The following is an 18,131-nucleotide window of genomic DNA, read 5'->3' as shown; positions in this document are numbered from 1 at the left end:
TAAAACAGCGTCTCTCTAAAAATCCTTGATGGCCGACACATGGAGCGCAGATCCTATTGAATCATTAACTGAAGTCTTGAAATAGGAATCGAATCCTGTATCTTCTGCTGTTTTGGCTCCGTTTGAATAGCGCTCGTGGGCCATATTCATGAGCCAGAAAAGGGTCAAATGACAAAGATGAAAAACTTCACGATCTTCCATTTCTTTCCAGCTTCGATAAGAACGTCACTGGGTTTAGAATTCTCAGTCAAAATTGTTCCATTGAAAAATCTCAGAATATTCCAAGACTCGAAGATTTGCGAGTTGCAACTTCAATAAGACGATACATCCATCGATCCAGCATTCCTATTAGAGCAAAAGTGCCCCCAAGAACAGCACAAAGACGCGTAATAAAGTGAGTGAAACTACGCTTTTCCTCCCTGATGGTAACAGTGATAGGAGAAAGATCATACAAAAAATAGACAGCTGGCCAGCTCCGGTCAGAATCCTTCATTGCCACAAAGTATTCTGTTACAGAAAATTGATTTGTTGGCAATACTTCCTTTGACAGATATCTGTATTCAGTGGGAACAATCTTTGTCATTTGACCCTTAAGTGGATTATGTATTCCAGGGTATTTGAGCCTAAATGATAGATCATGAATTACATGGCTCACATTAACATGATTTGCACCCTCGAATATCTGTTGAGCAACAATAATATTCAAGCCATGCACCGAAATGTGGAAATTTCCAGCGACCCTTTGAACATCCAGAACACCAAAGACCCGACATCCTTCACCATCATCTATTGCACGCTTAACATCCTTTATCATCTTTACAGGATCGTTTCCAAGCCGAAACAAGCAATTGTCCATAACTGTGATTCCACCTGCAAACCTTCATAGGTACTCTGCACCTTGACACAAAGTATCCGAAATACCAAAAACTGAAACAATAGATTAACCAATGTTTACATCATTTGCATTTGGGGCGCTCACGTCCACTGATGATACCAGCGGATACTTTTGTCCCTACATAACCAGAAACATTCAGCGCTCAATGGAACTTGAAAAGAAGATCCAGAAAAAGGAAAGAGAGCCACCCACGCACGGGTTTTTATGATCTATCTCCTTTGTCCATCAAATCAAATCTAAAGCACAGATTCCTGGAGAACAACGACCCCTGAAATCAAAACCACTGCATATAAAAGCAAAATGTAGTAGGCTAGGAATGGAGAAACAAAAACAGTAGTCATCGACACATTTACAAGGCCCGTTAATATATTTGCCAGGAGGAAAGTCACAAGCACATTCTGATCAAAGACTTCCTCAAGGACCAATGATTTTCTTGTGGGGACCAAATCTGAGAGCATAAGCATCCCAAGAACCTCAAAGTTTTGTGCCAGAACAAAAGTTACATATGCCAAATTGCACATGCGACGAGAAATGTTTCTCTACAAACTTATCCAAAAAGATTGTTAGCACCCAAAAGAAACCGTCAAGTAGCCAAACTTCGATTGCAATACTTGACTTCTCTCCATTTGAAGCTACTCTAGAACTAATGGGTTTCTTTAGGAAGAAGAGATGATAGCCTAAGTTGACACTAACAAGGCATAAGCCTCAATATCCAAATAAACTGAAGATGCCCTCTTTGTTCAGACTAATGATATTTGCACCCCTCTGATCTGAAATGAGGTAACGATTTAATCCACACAACAGGGCTGCTTGATAAACTGTGAGAATTACACATCCAAAGAAGCCATAGTATTGGGGATGAATATTGATTATTGATGTCACAATGGCCACTGCTGCAAGAGAGAAAAAGAAACTCCAATGTACACCATATTCCCCAACATGGACACCGAATCAATGTTGCGTGCCTGTTTTGAAACTAGTGCATTTGCAACTGCAAAAGATCCAACCCCAAGATCCATTAATCCTGTACCATACGTTTTTGTCTTAGTAAATCGCCTGGGAAATATTTTGAAGTCCACAGCCAGGATTGACAAGCATGTCACCAGCATCATTGCAAATCGATATGATGAGAGGCTTTTTCTTTGTTTGCTTGCAGGGATAGGAGTTGATGAAACTGCTGCCTTTTGAAGAGCTGGAGAATTTGATACATATTCTAAAAAATACATTTAATGATTTCTTCTTCAAAACAGGGTTTTGAAGAAGAATCAACCTCACACTGACATACAAGACGGAGTCTAACATCGGCTCCACTTGGGATGGCAGCTGCCGCTACGTGGAGGTGCCAAGAACCGCAGAACTTTGGGAGAGCAGACAGTGCCTCCATCCATAGGGCAATGGAGTCCATTATTTCAACAAATCAACACAACTGAATACTCAACTTATTAACTGGAAACTGACTGAATTGATTGAAAGACTAATTCGGAAAACTTCAAACTAAACTGTAATGAAACTGGAACAAAATGCTGCCTTTTGGCTGCTTATTTATTTACAAAAGCTACCCTACTTTGCTACACAAACACTAGATCAGGTAATACTGAAGTGCCAGATTAACCATTCAAGTAAACCTGAGAATGATGCCGCTCGAGAATGCTTCCGCCAGGACACAGATGTAATTGCTGGCAGCTCTTCATGCACGTAATGAGCCTGGTCACATACAAGACAGCCTGATCTATCAATCAAACTGAAAAACATTTCCATGTATGTTGCCATTGGATCGCGGAAGCCGGACTCTGTTGGTTGCCCCAACTCTGCAATACATACTTCCAGTTGCACATTGTCAATGTAAACATCTGTAGGCAAGTCTATGATTTCTTGTTGCGAAGGAGGAAGGATTTCCAAGAACTTTTTAGGGTCTTGAAAATCATATGACTGGATCTGCTCATCTAAACATTGAATCTCCTTTTCAAGTTTTTCAACAATCAACTCACAGGCACCAGTTTTAGTTTCAAGATGAAACTTCGGAGATTTCAAACATTGAAAGAAGGCACTGAAAAATTCTTCATTAATTTCAATATCCACTAACCACTCTCTAACTTCGTTTAGAGCTTCACAAAGTGCAGGGTTTGCCACGTACCCCACCATTGCATGAGTGAATCAACAAGCCCTGGAATGTCTGGATCGAATTGGAGTCGCCAGGTGAATGGTTCAGCCTGCATATGTGTCTGACTGCTGCATATGTGTCATGACTGCTGTCCACCATCAGTATCAGGCTGAAAAAGGTAAACTCCAAGGCAACATCAAACCACTTAGCCTCGCAGCTAGCCCTACGGGGTAGGAGAGGGCTCTCTCCGGTCTATCTCGGCAAAGATCTTCAACGGGCAGAGATAACCAATAAAGAACACTGATTTTAGGCTAGTAAACGGATTGATAAAAAGGGTTTTTAATAAAATCATGGGGTTTTTCTGGGCTGCATGGGCAAAGTAACAGCTTGAACAGAGAAATGTAATCAAAAACACAGATTATCCCCTGAGGCAAGGTAGGCAAGAAAGTTTAACATCAAATTGAGATTAAATTGGTGATGGCAAGACTGCTGAGGAGCTGACAAGGGCATAGAAGAAGAATCCTTGTCAAACAGAAGAAAACATTAAATATGAACAAACTTAAAGGCAGAGCATATAAATTATGAATTCTACCTTAACACTTCATTTGCTCAAATGGAAACGATCATGAAATGACACGAACACATAACAGGCTACATATGAAACAAAAGAGGACACAAATGTTAAATCTCATACCACAGGAATCTCAGGGGTCAGAGCTACATGTTTTAATTAAAATCTCTGTTAAAATCTGTACAATAGAAGCTCTCTGTTCTCCACCAGCTCTCAGAACTCTCCTCCTTCTCCCTCTCCCTTTACAAATGATTATTTTATACAATAAATAAAATGCTGCTAAGGGAAAAACAAATCGACCCCAAAACAGGGGCACTGTTTCACCTACAATTATAAAAATGGCAAAGAGCGTTCCCTCTATTCTAAAATAAAACAGCGTCTCCCTAAAAATCCTCTGATGGCCGACACATGGAGCGCAGATCCTGTTGAATCATTAACTGAAGTCTTGAAATAGGAATCGAATCCTATATCTTCTGCTGTTTTGGCTCCGTTTGAATAGCGCTCGTGGGCCATATTCATGAGCCAGAAAAGGGTCAAATGACAAAGATGAAAAACTCCACGATCTTCCATTTGTTTCCAGCTTCGATAAGAACGTCACTGGGTTTAGAATTCTCAGTCAAAATTGCTCCATTGAAAAATCTCAGAATATTCCAAGACTCGAAGATTTGCGAGTTGCAGCTTCAATAAGACGATACATCCATCGATCCAGCATTCCTGTCAGAGCAAAAGTGCCCCCAAGAACAGCACAAAGACGCGTAATAAAGTGAGTGAAACTACGCTTTTCCTCCCTGATGATAACAGTGATAGGAGAAAGATCATACAAAAAATAAACAACTGGCCAGCTCCGGTCAGAATTCTTCATTGCCACAAAGTATTCTGTTACAGAAAATTGATTTGTTGGCAATACTTCCTTTGACAGATATCTGTATTCAGTGGGAACAATCTTGATGTAATATTTGAAGGTGCCACTTGCATCGCGAAGAATGCGGACAGTATCATCAAGTGGATTGTGTATTCCAGGGTATTTGAGCCTAAATGATAGATCATGAATTACATGGCTCACATTAACATGATTTGCACCCTCGAATATCTGTTGAGCAACAATAATATTCAAGCCATGCACCGAAATGTGGAAATTTCCAGCGACCCTTTGAACATCCAGAACACCAAAGACCCGACATCCTTCACCATCATCTATTGCACGCTTAACATCCTTTATCATCTTTACAGGATCGTTTCCAAGCCGAAACAAGCAATTGTCCATAACTGTGATTCCACCTGCAAACCTTCATAGGTACTCTGCACCTTGACACAAAGTATCTGAAATACCAAAAACTGAAACAATAGATTAACCAATGTTTACATCATTTGCATTTTGGGCGCTCACGTCCACTGATGATACCAGCGGATACTTTTGTCCCTACATAACCAGAAACATTCAGCGCTCAATGGAACTTGAAAAGAAGATCCAGAAAAAGGAAAGAGAGCCACCCACGCACAGGCTTTTATGATCTATCTCCTCTGTCCATCAAATCAAATCTAAAGCATAGATTCCTGGAGAACAGCGACCCCTGAAATCAAAACCACTGCATATAAAAGCAAAATGCAGTAGGCTAGGAATGGAGAAACAAAAACAGTAGTCATCAACACATTTACAAGGCCCGTTAATATATTTGCCAGGAGGAAAGTCACAAGCACATTCTGATCAAAGACTTCCTCAAGGACCAATGATTTTCTTGTGGGGGCCAAATCTGAGAGCATAAGCATCCCAAGAACCTCAAAGTTTTGTGCCAGAACAAAAGTTACATATGCCAAATTGCACATGCGACGAGAAATTTTTCTCTACAAACTTATCCAAAAAGATTGTTAGCACCCAAAAGAAACCGTCAAGCAGCCAAACTTCGATTGCAATACTTGACTTCCCTCCATTTGAAGCTACTCTAGAACTAATGGGTTTCTTTAGGAAGAAGAGATGATAGCCTAAGTTGACACTGACAAGGCATAAGCCTCAATATCCAAATAAACTGAAGATGCCCTCTTTGTTCAGACTAATGATATTTGCACCCCTCTGATCTGAAATGAGGTAATGATTTAATCCACACAACAGGGCTGCTTGATAAACTGTGAGAATTACACATCCAAAGAAGCCACAGTATTGGGATGAATATTGATTATTGATGTCACAATGGCCACTGCTGCAAGAGTGAAAAAGAAATTCCAGTGTACACCATATTCCCCAACATGGACACCGAATCAATGTTGTCTGCCTGTTTTGAAACTAGTGCATTTGCAACTGCAAAAGATCCAACCCTGAGATCCATTAATCCTGTACCATACGTTTCTGTCTTAGCAAATCGCCTTGGAAATATTTTGAAGTCCACAGCCAGGATTGACAAGCATGTCACCAGCATCATTGCAAATCGATATGATGAGAGGCTTTTTCTTTGTTTTCTTGCAGGGATAGGAGTTGATGAAACTGCTGCCTTTTGAAGAGCTGGAGAATTTGCTACATATTCTAAAAAGTTCATTTAATGATTTCTTCTTCAAAACAGGGTTTTGAGGAAGAATCAACCTCACACTGACATACAAGACGGAGTCTAACATCGGCTCCACTTGGGATGGCAGCTGCCGCTACGTGGAGGTGCCAAGAACCGCAGAACTTTGGGAGAGCAGACAGTGCCTCCATCCATAGGGCAATGGAGTCCATTATTTCAACAAATCAACACAACTGAAGACTCAACTTATTAACTGGAAACTGACTGAATTGATTGAAAGACTAATTCGGCAAACTTCAAACTAAACTGTAATGAAACTGGAACAAAATGTTGCCTTTTGGCTGCTTATTTATTTACAAAAGCTACCCTACTTTGCTGCACAAACACTAGATCAGGTAATACTGAAGTGCCAGATTAACCATTCAAGTAAACCTGAGAATGATGCCGCTCGAGAATGCTTCAGCCAGGACACAAATGTAATTGATGGCAGCTCTTCATGCACGTAATGAGCCTGGTCATGTACAAGACAGCCTGATCTATCAATCAAACTGAAAAACATTTCCACGTATGTTGCCATTGGATCGCGGAAGCCGGACTCTGTTGGCTGCCCCAACTCTGCAATACATACTTCCAGCTGCACATTGTCAATGTAAACATCTGTAGGCAAGTCTATGATTTCTTGTTCCGAAGGAGGAAGGATTTCCAAGAACTTTTTAGGGTCTTGAAAATCATATGACTGGATCTGCTCATCTAAACATTGAATCTTCTTTTCAAGTTTTTCAACAATCAACTCACAGGCACCAGTTTTAGTTCAAGATGAAACTTCGGACATTTCAAACATTGAAAGAAGGCACTGAAAAATTCTTCATTAATTTCAATATCCACTAACCACTCTCTAACTTCGTTTAGAGCTTCACAAAGTGCAGGGTTTGCCACGTACGCCACCATTGCATGAGTGAATCAACAAGCACTGGAATGTTTGGATCGAATTGGAGTCGCCAGGTGAATGGTTTAGCCTGCATATGTGTCTGACTGTTGTCCACCAACAGTATCAGATCTGCAATTTGATTTCATGTACTGGGACAAGACAATCAACAAGTCGAATGTTCTCCCCAGTATTGTCGCCAATATGTTAGCGCTTGAAATTTCACCTCAGGCTGAAAAAGGTAAACTCCAAGGCAACATCAAACCACTTAGCCTCGTAGCTAGCCCTACGGGGCAGGAGAGGGCTCTCTCCGGTCTATCTCGGCAAAGATCTTCAACGGGCAGAGATAACCAATAAAGAACACTGATTTTAGGCTAGTAAACTGATTGATAAAAAGGGTTTTTAATAAAATGATGGGGTTTTTCTGGGCTACATGGGCAAAGTAACAGCTTGAACAGAGAAATGTAATCAAAAACACAGATTATCCCCTGAGGCAAGGTAGGTAAGAAAGTTTAACATCAAATTGAGATTAAATTGGTGATGGCAAGACTTCTGAGGAGCTGACAAGGGCATAGAAGATGAATTCTTGTTAAACAGAAGAAAACATTAAATATGAACAAACTTAAAGGCAGAGCATATAAATTATGAATTCTACCTTAACACTTCATTTGCTCAAATGGAAACGATCATGAAATGACACGAACACATAACAGGCTACATATGAAACAAAAGAGGACACAAATGTTAAATCTCATACCACAGGAATCTCAGGGGTCAGAGCTGCACGTTTTAATTAAAATCTCTGTTAAAATCTGTACAATAGAAGCTCTCTGTTCTCCACCAGCTCTCAGAACTCTCCTCCTTCTCCCTCTCCCTTTACAAATGATTATTTTATACAATAAATAAAATGCTACTAAGGGAAAAACAAATCGACCCCAAAACAGGGGCGTTGTTTCACCTGCAATTATAAAAATGGCAAAGAGCGTTTCCTCTATTCTAAAAAAAACAGCGTCTCTCTAAAAATCCTCTGATGGCCGACACATGGAGCGCAGATCCTGTTGAATCATTAACTGAAGTCTTGAAATAGGAATCGAATCCTATATCTTCTACCGTTTTGGCTCCATTTGAATAGCGCTCGTGGGCCATATTCATGAGCCAGAAAAGGGTCAAATGACAAAGATGAAAAACTTCACGATCTTCCATTTGTTTCCAGCTTCGATAAGAACGTCACTGGGTTTAGAATTCTCAGTCAAAATTGTTCCATTGAAAAATCTCAGAATATTCCAAGACTCGAAGATTTGCGAGTTGCAGCTTCAATAAGACGATATATCCATCGATCCAGCATTCCTATTAGAGCAAAAGTGCCCCCAAGAACAGCACAAAGACGCGTAATAAAGTGAGTGAAACTACGCTTTTCCTCCCTGATGATAACAGTGATAGGAGAAAGATCATACAAAAAATAGACAACTGGCCAGCTCCGGTCAGAATTCTTCATTTCCACAAAGTATTCTTTTACAGAAAATTGATTTGTTGGCAATACTTCCTTTGACAGATATCTGTATTCAGTGGGAACAATCTTGATGTAATATTTGAAGGTGCCACTTGCATCGCAAAGAATGCGGACAGTATCATCAAGTGGATTATGTATTCCAGGGTATTTGAGCCTAAATGATAGATCATGAATTACATGGCTCACATTAACATGATTTTCACCCTCGAATATCTGTTGAGCAACAATAATATTCAAGCCATGCACCGAAATGTGGAAATTTCCAGCGACCCTTTGAACATCCAGAACACCAAAGACCCGACATCCTTCACCATCATCTATTGCACACTTAACATCCTTTATCATCTTTACAGGATCGTTTCCAAGCCGAAACAAGCAATTGTCCATAACTGTGATTCCACCTGCAAACCTTCATAGGTACTCTGCACCTTGACACAAAGTATCTGAAATACCAAAAACTAAAACAATAGATTAACCAATGTTTACATCATTTGCATTTTGGGCGCTCACGTCCACTGATGATACCAGCGAATACTTTTGTCCCTACATAACCAGAAACATTTAGCGCTCAATGGAACTTGAAAGAGAGCCACCCACGCACAAGCTTTTATGATCTATGTCCTCTGTCCATCAAATCAAATCTAAAGCACAGATTCCTGGAGAACAACGACCCCTGAAATCAAAACCACTGCATATAAAAGCAAAATGCAGTAGGCTAGGAATGGAGAAACAAAAACAGTAGTCATCGACACATTTACAAGGCCCGTTAATATATTTTCCAGGAGGAAAGTCACAAGCACATTCTGATCAAAGACTTCCTCATGGACCAATGATTTTCTTGTGGGGACCAAATCATAGAGCATAAGCATCCCAAGAACCTCAAAGTTTGTGCCAGAACAAAAGTTACATATGCCAAATTGCACATGCGACGAGAAATTTTTCTCTACAAACTTATCCAAAAAGATTGTTAGCACCCAAAAGAAACCGTCAAGCAGCCAAACTTCGATTACAATACTTGACTTCCTCCATTTGAAGCTACTCTAGAACTAATGGGTTTCTTTAGGAAGAAGAAATGATAGCCTAAGTTGACACTGACAAGGCATAAGCCTCAGTATCCAAATAAACTGAAGATGCCCTCTTTGTTCAGACTAATGATATTTGCACCCCTCTGATCTGAAATGAGGTAACGATTTAATCCACACAACAGGGTTGCTTGATAAACTGTGAGAATTACACATCCAAAGAAGCCACAGTATTGGGGATGAATATTGATTATTGATGTCACAATGGCCACTGCTGCAAGAGTGAAAAAGAAATTCCAGTGTACACCATATTCCCCAACATGGACACCGAATCAATGTTGCGTGCCTGTTTTGAAACTAGTGCATTTGCAACTGCAAAAGATCCAACCCCGAGATCCATTAATCCTGTACCATATGTTTCTGTCTTAGCAAATCGCCTGGGAAATATTTTGAAGTCCACAGCCAGGATTGACACATGTCACCAGCATCATTGCAAATCGATATGATGAGAGGCTTTTTCTTTGTCTGCTTGCAGGGATAGGAGTTGATGAAACCACTGCCATTTGAAGAGCTGGAGAATTTGATACATATTCTAAAAAATACATTTAATGATTTCTTCTTCAAAACAGGGTTTTGAAGAAGAATCAACCTCACACTGACATACAAGATGGAGTCTAACAGGTACTGCCGAGGGACATCCTCAAATCTTGCATATTCAGGGATTCCCTCCGTCAATCCCTCCAGGTCTTGAGCGATCTCATCCTCTACGTCTCCACCAGGAGGAGGAATCTCAAACTCCCACTCAACTCTCCGAGAAATCGGAGACAAGCCTACAGGCCTTTCAGGCCCAACATCTGCCAGCTTGAAACATAGTGATCAGAACATATATAAAAAACAATGATAAAAAATTACAAAATATTTAAATTTAAAATTTGTTACCTCTGTGGTCCCAGTGTTCCCCAGGGGGAAGTACTAACTCCGAATCGCCCCTAAAATCTAGCTCAGTGTATGCCCAATCCTTGACAACGACGAGCTGGCGATCCAACCACTGGAAAAACTCGGGTCTCCATGACATATGTTGACCCCCGCCTCCTCTGGGCATCAGCAACACCCACCAAGTCATCCTTGGCTCCCGCGGAGTCGACCATGCTACAACTGCTTCCTGTCTCTAAAAGATAGGAAGGCACTCAAGGATGAATGATACCATGATGGACCCATACCCGAACTATTTTACATCCCCTTGGTGGCACTTTTTTAATTTTTGTTTCATGTTATCAGCCACAACCTCAACCTAGTTCAAGACAATGGAATCCATGTAGTCGGTGGCCAGCAAAAGTTGGGTTTTGGTGGCCTCATGAGGGGCCTGTGAGCCAGCCGCTCTAGTAATGGTCGAGAGAAGGACATGGAGAGACAAGTCTCTGATAGTAGCAATCTTGAGCTTTTCGCCCTTGTCTGATTTCTCTACCTCTGGACACATCCTTCCCATCATCATGTCCATAGTTTCTCTAGTGATCCGAGTCCCATTCATGCGGGGCCTTTCCCCCCTCTGAGACAAACCTGTCAAGAAATAGATGTATGTTGCCTCAATCTCTAGCTCTTGCCCTCAAATAATGAACTTAGCCTCATTCAGATCCCACACTCCAATCAGATATTGGAGTAAGTCTAGTTATGCCCTCAGACTAGGCACCATGAAAAATTTTACCAGGCGACAGTTTCGGAGCATGTCCAGACAGTCTTGGTCTCCCATGGCTAGATCATCATCGCCAGTATGCTCTCGTTCTTTCCACTCAATCACCATTTTTCTTCCTGCACATACACATCAAGGATTATAAATACTTTGTTTGCATTTAAAATGCAAAGAAATGGCTTCACGAAGACCCCGTTTTCCCCCATGGAAGATTTTGGGTCGTCACGGTCTTGAGCTGGCAACTCGCGATGACCATCGCGCATATGCCGACCCTAAAACCTTCCTTGGAGGCAGCTCAAACCATCAAAAACGACATATTATCTATGAAAAAATGCAGGAAAATGATTAGAGCTTACCTGGACCGGACGAATTTGCTGACAGGCTGCTAATCTTTCTCCAGTCGACCGTTGAAATTTCGAATGCACGAGGGTAAAATTTTAGCTCTGAGGTAAAATGGTGAAAAGTAATTTTTTTTTTACCAAATGACTCTTTTATAAGCCTTTTTGGTCAAATTAGGGTTTGTAAATTAGGGTTTTTTTACTATTTCACGTATTTTTATATCAAAGATGGATCTTACGCTTGTTTTTGTGCAGCAACAGATTTTTCGAACCCTAGTGACTACCCTGCAACTTGTATTTTATACTTTTTCGGACTCGATAAAAACAAGAAAAGTCCCTCTTGGAGTCGTCTTTATGCTCTTTTCTGACTCTCAAAACATGAAAAGATCGTCGAGCTCTTGTCGCTTTGAACTTGTTAAAGGCTATGAAGCATCATCTACCCAGTATACGTTTACCCCTTTTTCGGGCTGGGATAGATTATTTACGAAAAAGGTATACGTTGATCTTTCACGGTCAATAGGTTACCTTGGATATTATTTTCTACCTTTTCAGGTTTGAGGGACAAATTTATGAAAATGAACCTTTAGAGTTTTCTTTCCGTGTCTTTTTCAAACTCTCTAAACATGAAAAAGACTCCAAGTTTTACCTAGGTCAGATTCGTTAAACCCTGACAACATTGGACTTGTCACCATGACGAGATCGAGCTTCTCCTTCCTAGGGCTTGTTACAACTCACTAGGCCGGATTCCTCCGAAGGATGAACTTACATTACAAGCATATGTTATCCCCTTCAAGCTTGTGTTTCAAAAATAATTGGGGTACTTGCCGGAAATGGTGGGGGGGAATTTGGAAACATTCTGTTGATCGTATTAGTTATTACGGCAGCTTGTCACTCTTAGACATCGACACTCTTTTTGCTTCATGTCAGGTTGGGATATCCTCATTCTATCATTGGCCTTCCAGGTTTTGGGTTGTTCATTTTGCCTCATTCCATCTGATCCCTGCCGCATCGTCATGACCTTTGATCCCTTGTTACCAAAATGTTTCCAAATTCCGGAGTCGTGTCGCCGATATGTCCAAGAGCTTAATCCCTCTGCAGTTTGTAGCCTTACACACCTTCCTCAGATTCTCTGTCTCATTCACAATCATCTTTTTCCTTCATCTCATGTCAATGATGTGGGAAACATTATGGCCCTCCTTCAACCAGTCGCTTCCTGTCGACTTCAGCTCATTATCTGAGAACTTGACCTAGAGACTCCTTTTTGGTACCTTGGAGCTTGCATGCCTCAATGGCAAGTTCTTCGCACTCAATGACAGGCTTGCATCATTGGTCTTCGATCAGGTGATTTCACAAGTGTTCGACTCCAAATCATTTTTTCACAATTTGTGGATTGTACTAGCAGTACCTTGAGAACCATTGACATTACTAGTGATCTCTCTCATGCTTGTTAACTGTTCACATCATTGGTCGGTAATCAAGTGATTTTCTAGTGTGCTAGACTTCAACACATCTATTCGCATATTATAAATTGTACAGTGGTCAGGTTGGGATTCAAGACCCTAGGCTCAGATTACACAAGTCCAGGTTGCGTGGATTGATTTATACATGACTCTTTTGATTGGATGGCTACAACCATACCTGAGTCTTTTTATGGTCGTTCTGATTGGATGGATGCACCCATACCACAAACCATTTGTATTTATCTTCCGGATGGTTGCACCCATGCCTTATGCAGATGTATTTCCTTTCACTACGTACTCATGTATCAGAGATATCAGTTGTACTTGCGTCTACAAGCTCTCCATGAGGATGTTTTGTTTCGGTTATGGATTCGTAAAGCATTTCACCCCTCTCACTCTCCCAGCCTTCATGCTTTAGGGGGCATCTTTTACACAGTAATTTTTCACCGACTCTACATTCCCTAATCCCGGATACTGCCAGTCCATGTTACTGACATTTATGTTGTGTCATGTTGCCAACTATGTGTCATTACCTTCCTTGCAATCTCAGGAAGAGTGTCTCATTTCATTATCCCTGAAGAAGACCCTTTTTACCTAAGTTTTTGGGTCATCGCGAGTCAGAAGTTATCCTCCTCGCGAAGATTGACAAGTTAACACTAGCCCTAGCGAAGTCTTCGCTCTATCCCTATGTTGCACCCGCGACGAGCCAGATTTGGCAAGTTTTTCAACAACTTGTCGAAACTTCTAGATGAAATTGCTTCATGGGCGGTCCTAGGGCTGGTTGTTGGGTCAGTTGAGCTCGCCTTTCTCCTCTGGGATAGTTGTTCCACCTTTTGTGCAACCTCCCTAAGAGATAAGCTCTTCCTTCCTTCTCTTATGGGACCTCTCCCTCCTATAAATATCTCCTCCATGAATAACATCAGCTAGCTTGGATGTAATGGAATGATAGCTAGATGTAATTTGATAGTTTCAAGTTTCTAAGAGAGGAGTAGAGGTAGAGAGTGTTATTGGAGTGTGGAAGTAGCCTCATTTGTATTTTGATTTGAGAGATGCTTGAGTAGAGTTGGCTTGAGAGCTTTCTAGTATCAACCCTTTTGGATAGAAGAGAGAGTCATATGTTCCCTTGGGAGACGGTTCACAAGTAAATGCTTACGGAGACATATCGACAGGACCCTTCAAGGAGGCTTACAACGTCAAGGCTTGGTTGTAAGTTTTACTTTGATTTATATTAATACAAATCAATAGCTTGTTTCCTATATCGTGCGTCAAATTATATGTCAATAGCTTGAGGTTCCTTGACTCTTCAAGTAGATTGTTTGGTTGTTTTCTATTTGTATTTGTGGTGTTTCTCTACATGTTGTTTTAAGGTATGAACGACTAGAAGAACAAAGAGATGGAGCAACATGACGAGGACTTCATCGAACGTTGGATTGAAGGTAGGTCTTCATAACACCAACTTTCTAAGGAAATTTTATTTGGTATTGTCTGTGCAGTGACTAGACCCACTCTAGGGCTAGAGGGGTTGCCTCTATCCGTAGAGGGAACTTACCTGTGTCACATGAAGGTGAAGGGATGAAAACTGATTTGGGGAAGGTAGAAATGAATGGTTATAAGAGGAGGAAGAATGCACTTATTATCACAAAATTGGTTTTTTGGTCTTCATTCTGTTTGGGTGATTTGAAAGGCAGTGTCGCGACTGTGCTAATGGAGAATCACCATAGCTCTGAGAATGAGAATAACAATTTCTATTTAGCCCAACTATCGTCTTCCATGGAATATATTATTAGCTTAATTTCCAGGCAGGGAGAAATGATTATGATAGAATAGAGAGACCGTTTTGATTTTCTCAATGACAAGCTCAATTTGTTGGAGGCTAAAAAGGTGAGGCTGCAAGTGGCATCTGACTTGTTGAAAGCCAAGATGGCCAATTTGGCACTTTTACCTAAATCAAATTCAACTGGAGAGAGCACTGAAGATGTTAAAGACTTGGAGGTATCACAGGAGTTGAATTAAAACTTGCAGATGGTTGTTACCGGAGAAGATTCCTCTTTCTCATTGCATGGATTTGTAAATTGTGGATATGAAGACACTCCTGATGTAGGGACAAACCCTGACAAGTAGTTCTTTTTGTTGTTATAATATATGTTTTGTAAATTCATAATAGTTCTAGGAGTTTTTTGGAGAACTTATAAGGATAGTTTTTTTAGAATAGTGACATGTAGAGAGAGACACGTGAGAGTCAGATTTTTTAGATCACTTTGAATGCAGAAATAGAAGATAGTGTCCACTATGTAAAAGGTTTTGGCCTTTAAACCTAACTGCATTAATATAAATCTCATAACTGTTTCTTTTATAATAATGAAAAAAGATAAGTGTGAATCATCATTTCTGTGTGCTTTAATTATATAAAATAGTAAATAAACAATAATTATTATATTGCTTATATGTATTTTATATATGAAATTTTTATTTTTAAAAAAGATGTTAAGGGAAACAACCATCAAATTTGTACTTCTATATATTTTTTTGTTAAGAAATGCATAAATAATGGTGGGTAGTAATTTTTGGTAAGCTTGCTTAATTACATACGAATCCTACCTATTTTGATGAAAAGACTTGCTTAGATTATTATAGGCAGTAACTCTAGGTAAATATATTTATTTGTTTAAATTAATCCATGTGATATAAGAAATTTCCATACGGAATTCTAAACCTAATATAGACTTACATAATCTTTGAAAGAAAATTTTATTGAGTAGACATTTAAATGTTTATGCTCATTTACAAACACTACAACATCTCCCCTATTCTAATTTTTTATTGAGCTGACTTTAAATGTTTACACTCATTTATAGATGCTACAACATCTCCTCCAAGTTGTTTGTATTTATGTTAATTGATCCCACATGTAAATGTTTACAAATAAACATTAACACCACTACAACATCGTCCCCATACTGGGTAGTAGAGCGCCTCTTCGCGAAAAAAAAATATTTTTACTTTGAATTTATCAAGTATTAAAGGGTATTTGTTACTAATTGAATTTGTATTTAAGTTACGAAGTTTGAAAAGTCAATATAAGTCTAATGAAAACTCGAGAGGGCTATCATTATCACCACAACACCTTTTCTTTCTTTATGTTTTCTCTAGCATACCACAACACCTCTTCTTTCTTTAAAATTTCTCTAGCTTTAGTGAAACAAATAGTTAAATAACTTATTAACTTTATATTTTATGGTGGTTGGAGGTGAGTAGCAAGTGTCAATAACCCAATTAGGCATGTGAGGTCTTAGGGCTTATAGTAGGGTTGAAACTTATAAATGAATGGTGGTAAATTTGTTGTTCCACCATGTAGAGATTTAGATATGATTTTATGATTAGATTGCCATTAATTAATATATTTGTAGGCCTTTACAAGGTGCTCAACTTATGCACATCTAAACAATAAGAGTATATTTTACTTCTAGTTGAAGTAAACCATGTACTCTTTCAAAAGTGCCATATCATTACTAATTCAAACTAGGGAGTAAAACCAACAAGCGGATGGATAGATTAACCTCACTTGATCCCCTTGCAACACCAACTGATCCCCTTGCATCGCCAGCTGATCCAAATCTTACTAACTTGATCTTCATATCCCTAGCCAATTCCAAATTGAATAACAAAGCTTCATATTTTGGATTGCTTGTGCGATCAAAATCCACCCTCCAAAGAAGAAATGTGACTCACCCCGTGGAAATGTGAATACTATTCAAGCTCATACTCCTAACCTGGAACAAGATCCATACCACATCTTCCGTACACCCTCATTATCTTCTCAAGAGATATCCATTGTGCTTTGAACTATAGAATGGGCCATAATGGCATAATCATGAATTCATCATCCACATATATTGACTCATTCATGGTATCATTGGTATCTTCCGCATGGTACTTCATCATGGACTCTCTAATCCATATATTTGAGTATTTTCTTCCCTTGCCACAACTTTTATATTGAAGCCATCAAGTAACTAAATTGAAATCAAAACTATGTTTAATCATTTTTAAGTACAAAAAGCCTAAATTTTTGTCACTTTATATAGATAGCGCATGATGAAGGACTATGTGGAAGACCCAATGATCTTATGAATGAGTTCAAGATCAAGTTATATGGAAGATGCATTTTGATGGATATTGTTTTAGGTCAAAAGTAGGAGTTAGGTGTTAAGCCCTATATAAGCCCTATGTTAACCTTAAAAGCCCTTATGAAGCCCTATATATTGAGTGATTACATTTCTATTTTTATATTGTTATGTAGGATAGAAACTTTCATGGTCCCATTCTATTATAATTGCACCCTTCATCTCATATATCTATGTTAATAAGACATAGTCTTAGGATCATCAAATCATGTCTTATATGTTGTATTCATTGTAACATGAGTTTTTTCCCTTGAACAAGATTGTACTTATTTGTTTCTTATCATTTTCAAAATGCAAGGTTCATAAAATTTGGTATAAGAGCTTATAATCCTAGGTTTTTGCTACTTAAAATATACATCTTAGCATTTTCGCTATAACTTGTTTTCTGGGACACTTCAAATGGTGCAATTTGGACTATATTGAAAAGAAATCTTGAGGAACGTCTAGTTACAATTTCAAATTTTATTTTATAATACTTTCATAGATATTCTCTTAGGAATTTAGGGTTCCTAAATTCTCCTTAAATAAGTTTAAAAAATGTCGGCTTATCATTTTCACTATAATTATTTATTTATTTTTATTATTATTATTTTCAAGGATATTTTCAACCGTGAAGTTTGGATGGGACAAAGGTGAAATTATTAGGTACTTGTGATAAAAATAAATAATAAAATAATAAAATAAAAATAAAAATCTATACTTTTAAAGATATGCTCTAAGGAAGTTAGGGTTCTTGAATGCTCTTGAAATCAGTTTCGAATAAGTCAGTTTTGGCATTTTCACTATAACTTATTTTTAGAGATGTTTTGGATTGTGAAGTTTTTTATGACACAAATGAGAGATCTCTACATACCTATGATAAAAAAATCATTATCTGGTTCATCATACTTTCGTAGATATGCCCTATGGAAGTGAGGGTTTTTGAATGGTCTTGAAATCAATT

The 18,131-nt window shown here is 39.1% G+C and overlaps 1 protein-coding gene and 5 pseudogenes across 1 annotated transcript; all 6 read right to left on the bottom strand.

The window, feature by feature from the left end:
- Positions 1 to 271: 271 nt before the first annotated feature.
- LOC149195473 (uncharacterized) lies at positions 272 to 856 on the bottom strand. The gene has a single exon (XM_089407928.1). It carries the CDS (start codon positions 854 to 856, stop codon positions 272 to 274), a length of 585 nt encoding a protein of 194 aa, XP_089264054.1.
- An 84-nt stretch (positions 857 to 940) lies between these two features.
- On the bottom strand, positions 941 to 4,080 carry LOC149195472 (uncharacterized protein At4g17910 pseudogene; annotated as a pseudogene).
- Positions 4,081 to 4,129: 49 nt separating this feature from the next.
- LOC149195471 (uncharacterized) lies at positions 4,130 to 4,831 on the bottom strand (annotated as a pseudogene).
- Positions 4,832 to 5,106: 275 nt separating this feature from the next.
- LOC149195470 (uncharacterized protein At4g17910 pseudogene) lies at positions 5,107 to 6,095 on the bottom strand (annotated as a pseudogene).
- A 2,165-nt stretch (positions 6,096 to 8,260) lies between these two features.
- Positions 8,261 to 8,884, bottom strand: LOC149195469 (uncharacterized; annotated as a pseudogene).
- Positions 8,885 to 8,968: 84 nt separating this feature from the next.
- On the bottom strand, positions 8,969 to 10,642 carry LOC149195468 (uncharacterized protein At4g17910-like; annotated as a pseudogene).
- Positions 10,643 to 18,131: the final 7,489 nt, after the last annotated feature.

This window comes from Pinus tabuliformis, chromosome 2_2 (genome assembly GCF_031772625.1).
Source record: "Pinus tabuliformis cultivar Carrire ecotype Pingquan chromosome 2_2, CPIR1, whole genome shotgun sequence".
Taxonomy (NCBI): Eukaryota; Viridiplantae; Streptophyta; class Pinopsida; order Pinales; family Pinaceae; genus Pinus; species Pinus tabuliformis.
This window is presented reverse-complemented; position numbering and strand designations above follow the sequence as displayed.

Coding starts and splice junctions, on each gene's coding strand:
- LOC149195473 (XM_089407928.1), bottom strand. CDS start 856: ATGGACAATTGCTTGTTTCGGCTTGGAAACGATCCTGTAAAGATGATA.